This window comes from Nothoprocta perdicaria, unplaced genomic scaffold, assembly GCF_003342845.1.
Source record: "Nothoprocta perdicaria isolate Ctin4 unplaced genomic scaffold, notPer1 scaffold_0, whole genome shotgun sequence".
In the NCBI taxonomy this organism is placed as follows: Eukaryota; Metazoa; Chordata; class Aves; order Tinamiformes; family Tinamidae; genus Nothoprocta; species Nothoprocta perdicaria.
Genome location: NW_020454092.1, coordinates 4,993,615 through 4,999,760, shown reverse-complemented (window position 1 = coordinate 4,999,760; position 6,146 = coordinate 4,993,615). Strand labels below are relative to the sequence as shown.

General features: G+C 69.0%; 1 protein-coding gene across 1 annotated transcript in view; it reads right to left on the bottom strand.

Moving 5' to 3' along the window:
• Window positions 1-4,484, bottom strand: part of DNPEP (aspartyl aminopeptidase) — a 10,824-nt gene extending 6,340 nt beyond the window's left edge. Inside the window, exon 1 of the mRNA XM_026039496.1 lies at window positions 4,479-4,484. Within this exon, the coding sequence (XP_025895281.1) occupies window positions 4,479-4,484 (6 nt within the window). The remainder of the gene's footprint in view (window positions 1-4,478) is intronic.
• Window positions 4,485-6,146: the final 1,662 nt, after the last annotated feature.

Genomic DNA, 6,146 nt, shown 5'->3' with positions numbered 1-6,146 from the left:
ACCCGCACCCGGGGTGCGCTTTRCATCGGCACCCTTTGCACCGGCACCTGGAGCACCCTTTGCATCGGCACCGGGGCTCCCTGAACACCGGGCACCCCAAGCACTGGGCACCCTGAACACCCTTTGCACAAGGCGCTCTGAGCACTGGACGCCCTCAGCACCCCGATCCTCTCGCCGCTCCGTGGTGCAGGGTGCTGCTGTAGGGCAAACCCCAGTCCCCGCRCAGCCCCCAGTCTCACAGGTGCTGGGGCAGGGCCTGGTCACGGCCTCTGCCCCCGCAGTGACAGTGACAAGGGGGAGCAGTGGCTGTGAGCTATGCGCGGGGCCCAGGTGCTTCGTGCCAGCCGGATTCCCGGCTCCTGACTCACGAGTGCAGCATCGTGCTTACCAGAGATGCTGGACGTGTCCTAGGGACTGGAAATCGGTGCCCCTGACCCCGGGACCTGCCTTCCTGGCAGCTCCTGACAGCGCTGGATTTATGTTCCCAGAGCCACCACCTGCCTCCCCCCCGCCAAGGAAACAACGTGCCCCGTGCCTGGCACCCCGTAGCAGACAGCTGGGGGGTCTCCATGTCAACCGCGGCCACCACAGCAAAACACAGGGGCCAGCACCCCATGGAGACAGCACCGGCCCGAGGGCAGGGCCCTGGGGGCACGCACACATCCTGCCGTCCTCAGCACCCCCAGACCCTGCCAAGGAGCCCAGCCTTCTGCTCCTGTCCGCAGCATCTGCAGGCCCCGTGTGGGTGCTGGGTGCTGCAGGGCTCGCCCCACATTGTGCCATGGGTACCTCGATGTGTCCAGAGCTTTTTATGCAGTGGGTGCTTGCTTTGAAGGTGCCTCTACAGCCGTTGGGTGCCCGGGGCCAGTGGTGCCCAGAACGGGAGGGACCTCGGTGCTGGTGGGTGCCCAGAGCACGCAGGTGCTGGCAGTGGTGGGTGCCTGGAGCCAGGGTGCTGGTGAGCAGGATGAGCAGCCCATGCCCATGGCTGGTCCCGGAGCCGGGTGCTGGGGAGCAGGATGAGCAGCCCGTGGCCACGGCTGGTCCTGGAGCTGGGTGCTGGGGAGCAGGATGAGCAGCCCGTGGCCACGGCTGGTCCCGGAGCCGGGTGCTGGGGAGCAGGATGAGCAGCCCGTGCCCACGGCTGGTCCCGGAGCCGGGTGCTGGGGAGCAGGATGAGCAGCCCGTGCCCATGGCTGGTCCCGGAGCCGGGTGCTGGGGTGCAGGATGAGCAGCCCGTGCCCACGGCTGGTCCTGGAGCCGGGTGCTGGGGAGCAGGATGAGCAGCCTGTGCCCACGGCCTGCGCGCGGCGGGCAAAGGGCAGCGCCTTGGCATGCCGCAGCTATTCTGGGAGCCGCGGGGCTTCCAGAAACAGCTCCTGCGGGCTATTTCCAGGCCTTCTCTGCCTCTCCCCTGGCGGGATGCCGGGGGTGCACAGCACCTGCCGCGGGCGACCCCGTCCCATCCCGAGCCGTGCTCTGCTCCCGCCTCGCCTGGGAAGATGCTGCTCCTGCCCCCTGTTCCCCGCTCAGGGCTGGCTCCCGTCGCACTGCTGGGGCCAGGGCGCCGTGCCCTGTCCTGCGCCCTGGCACCGCAGGGGTGGCACCGTGCAGCCTCTGTGCCGGGCACCGTCCCACACTGGCAGCTGGAGCTGAGCCCCGCTGGAAGGGGTTAAGGGCTGAGCCGTCCTGGGACCGTGTCTGTAAACAGAGCTGGTGCTCAGGAAGTGCCGCCCCCTTCTCCAGAGGGATGCGCCGGGTGCTGGCCCCCCCGCGGGGCCTTGGCACGGGGACACCATGGCGATGGCATGGCGGTGACGGGCCGGGCGCCGCGTGGGAGGCGCTGAGCCCCCACGGCAGGTCACGTGTGCGAGCATGAGAAAGTGAAATCACCGCCTGGGCATTGCTGGAGGCTGAGCGCATGGCCCGGGCCTTACACGAGCCAGCAGCGATGCGGCGGGCGGCGCTACCTCATCGCACTGGCACGGTGATGCCGTCAGGGCCGGCGCGACGTCAGCCGGACACCCTCSCGTCCCCGCGGAGCGCTGGGGCAGGCAGCCCTGCGGCCGTGTGGCAATGAGGGCAGCTCATTGGGCACCCTCTCCAAGGGCCACAGAAGCAGGTGTGCGTCCCTATGGACCATGAGAGCAATGCTCCAGCATCCCCGCAGACCATGGGCACAGCTGGGTGGTGGAAGCAATCCATCCAACATCTGCATGGACCATGGAAGCAGCTGGTCCTAGCATCTATGCCTAGCATCTTTGTAGACCCTGAGAGGCAACAGGTCATCCCCAGGACCTGCCTAGGCCAGGGGGCAACCAGACCCCATCGAGCATCACCATCAGTCACGGAGGGCGGCTGGACCCTCCATCCTGACACAGGCCGTGGAGGCCACCAGGCTCTCCCCGCATCCCAGGGCACTCAGAGGCAGCCGTTCACCCTCAGCATCCCCACTGCCCGGATGGGGATGGGGACAGGACCCAGAGCCACGCGTGTGTCCCCACGGCCGCTTGGGAGCCCTGCGGTGGCTGAGGGGGCAGCCGTGGTGGGAGCTGCGCTCTGGGCTTGGGCTGGGGGGCCGGAGCCGCGCGCGGGGCTGGTGCCCGCTGGCCGGGCTGCGCTCCAGGCGGGAAGGAGAACAATCTCCTATTTAGACAATAGCACGCGCCCGGGCGGGCCTGTCAGCGCCGGGGAATGGGCCGCACGGGCCTTCCCTCTTAGGGTAAAGGCGCCTCGGAGGCACATGGCTGTAAAAGGAGCGGGACTGAAGGAGGCGGCCGGGGGCCAGGAAGGAGGGGGATGGACGGACGGACGCCCTGGCTGCTTCACTGCCACCCATGCGCTCATCCGGGTGCTGGGTGAGAGGGTGCCGTGTGCCGGGGCAGGCCGGAGCGGTGCGGGCGCCCTGCGGAGCTGTGGCAGTGAGCAGCGCTGGGCACCCCATCCCTGCATGGTGCCTGGCTCCGGCTCGGAGCAGCCCGCGGCGCTGGAGGCTGCACCCGGCTCCCCGCGCTGCTTAAATCCTGGGGGAGCAGGGCAGGCAGGGGAGGGAGGGCGCGGAGGAGGGGCGCCTGCGGGATGCAGCTGGCTTCGCTCATGGGGAAGTCGCCACCGGAGTTGTTTGACATTCCAGCTCCCTTCCCGGCTCCAGCCTCCTCCCAAGGCCCCGGAGCAGCTGGGCCTGGGCCAGCACTGGGGCCCGGTTCCCAGGCGCAGCCGGCCTGGGTCAGCCTGGCCCGGGACGGAGCCGTCGGGAGGCCGAGCGGCCGGGCACGGCGCGAGGCGGCTCCCCCATGGTACCAGCACCACCCCACGCTGCCCTGGCCATGTCCCCTTGTCCCTTTCTACAGCTTGGAGCAGGTCCCTGCCATGGAGCCCGTGGGAAGGTGTCTGGGATGGGACCACAAGGGGCAGGGTCTTTGCCATGGGACAGCACGAGGCCAAGTCCTCCCCGCCGCTCCAGGCTGCTTCCTGTGTTTTGGGATCCTGCAGGGAGACGGGGATTTCCTAAGAGCTTCTGGAAAGGCCGGCGTGTCCGATCACACTCCCTGCTCAGCCCAGGCCGGGAAGGCTGCAGGCAGCAGAGGAAAGGACACTTAAGAAAGCTTGGCTCAGGCAGGGAGAGCGAAACGCGCCTATTTTAACCCATTGAAGCCACGTCCGCTGCCAGCGTCACAGCCCAGGGGTGCATTTCCCCCCCGGGGACACCCCAGGACCCCTTTCTCCATGCCCCGTGGCTCCGCACCCCCAGGCCCTCCCTTCTGCTTGATCCCTGCAGGCCACCAGCGGGTCCCTCTCGTGCTGGCAGGCACAGGGTGATGGGGAGCCCTGTCCCGAAGCCCTGGGGAGCAGAGCGGGGTGCCACGTCCTTCCCTGCCACCCTTCCAGGCCTGGGCGGGGTGAGGGATCCCCAGCCATGGGGGTCTTGTGGTGCTGAGACCCCAGCGCAGGTGCTGGACATGTCACCCATGGGGCCCTGCCCCACATCCTTCCCTGTTCCCCAGTGAGCGGGCCAGTGGGATGGGAGTATGATGGGGATGGTGTGGCTGGCCCTGGGGTGGTCCGGGTCCATAGGTCACCCCACATAACACGGGACCCTGCTATCCCCGTGGATATGCCCAACTCCAGGGGCTGAAGTGCATCCATGTCTGGGTCAGAGCTGGCATGGAGGCCGGTGGCGCAGGAGGGCAGCGGGCTGGGGATGCGCAGGACGCGCTCGGAGCAGGGCCAGCAGAAGTAAGGATGCTGTATATTTTTCCGTCTTCTCCCCCCATCCCCCAAGTATCCCCCCCCACCATCCCGTGCTAGGATGAAACAACCCCATCTGGAAATACCTTCCCTTTTAAAGGCAGGCTCGGCCACGCAGCGTGCACCGTCCGGGAAGCGGCCGCATCGCGCTGCGTCTAGGCGTCCTGGAGGGGCTCCAGAGGTGCGGGGGGGGGCAGGCCGGGATGCGGAGCAGGGAGCCTCCTGCCCACCTGCATGGTGGATGGAGCAGTCCTGGGAGCTGCATCTGGGGCAGGATGCGGCAGTGGCCGAGCCTGGACGCCCGGCTTCTCACACCGGCTTGAGCAGTGTCCCCCCCAGCATCCCCGTTTGAGCGGAGGGAGCGTCTCAGGGCTGCGGCGCCTGGCAGGGCTGGGACCCCCGGTGCCTGGCAGCGCTGCAAGCCCCTCGTCTGGCGCTGGCCCGGCCGGGAAGGGCCTGGGGACGGTGGCGCCGGGGCTGTGGCGGCTGCTGTCAGACAAAACAGCCCGGGCTGAGCCGGGCTGGGCTGGGCTGACTGCGTGCAGGTCCCCTGCCCTGGACCACAGCGGGATGCTATGGTGGGGCCCGACCCCTGCTCTGCGGTCTGGGGGCTGCAGCATCCTCCGCGCTGGATTAAAGCAGGGGACGTGGCCCCCTTCCCCACGCCACCGGGCTGTGCCCTGTCCATCGGTCCAGCCTGGCCAATGCCCGGGACACAGCCCGGCATCGTGCGGCTTCTTCCTGGGTGATGGCAGCTCCTTCTGTGCCTACCACACCCCAAACAACATGGGGCTGCACCCGGCCCTGCCCTGGTTTGGGGTCCCTGCCCTGCTCCTGGTGCCTCATCAAGAAACAGCTGGGCCCAAAGGCTCTGTTCCCATGCCAGGGTCCCCGTGCACCCCAACCTAAGGACAGCCCAAAGGAGCGGTGCCGAGCTGGAGCGGGTCTCTGCTCGTCTGCCTGTGCTCGGCACTGCGCGGGTTAACAGGGAGCCGCCCCGGGCTATAAATACCGCCCCTGGCCCGGGCTGTGGGGCTATTTTGGGTGGGTGCCTGCTGCCTCGGGAATGCGCCAGGGTGAGGACCACGTGCTGACGTCACCCGCCGCTCTGGACACAGCACCTGCTGGGGGTCACTCAGCAGCACCCCGGGACGGTGCTCAGCCCCACCTCGACCCCAGCAGTGGGTGCTGGGGTTGGCATCAGCCCCCACGAGCTGCAGGCAGGGCGCCCCCCATGCTGCCTGCCCCCAACCCACCCCCATGGCCCCGCTCTGGGGCAGCTCCGCTGAGACTGGCCCCACACTGAGCGCTGAGCCGCATGTCCTGGACGTGGGGCAGATCACTGCCCTTCTGGGGGGATTTTGGGGTGTTCAGGAACACAGCCACAGGCATGTGGGCTCTGGGTCAACGAGGGACAAACGATGGCGTGAAGGGCTGAGTCACCCACCCTGCAAACCGTGGCCTCAGCCAGGCTGCCCGCCTGTCCCATGTGTCCTGCGTGGTGATGCCCTGAGCCCTGCCCGGGCTCCCGACGGTACCCAGCAGTCCCCATCAGACTGGTCCCCGCGCAAGCTCCCATGGGGCAGGGCAGTGGTGTTGGAGGGCTGTGGGGCACGGTCCCCCCTTGCGGCAGCCGCCATGGGAGTGGGCAGCTGTGGGGCAGGACGGTGGCAGTGTTGGGGGGCACGGTCCCCCCCTCACCGCACCCCCGCGGGGGCGGGCGTCCATCCGCGCGTGGGCCGCGGCGGGGCGGGCGCTGGCGCCGGCCCGGCCCGTGCAGGCCTCCCGCAGCTGTCCCGGAGCAGGAGGGGCCGGTGATGTCAGCAGGGTACAAATAGCGGCGCGCGGGAGCCCTGCGGACGCCTCGCCGAGCTCCCGGCCGCCCGCAGCCCCCGCGC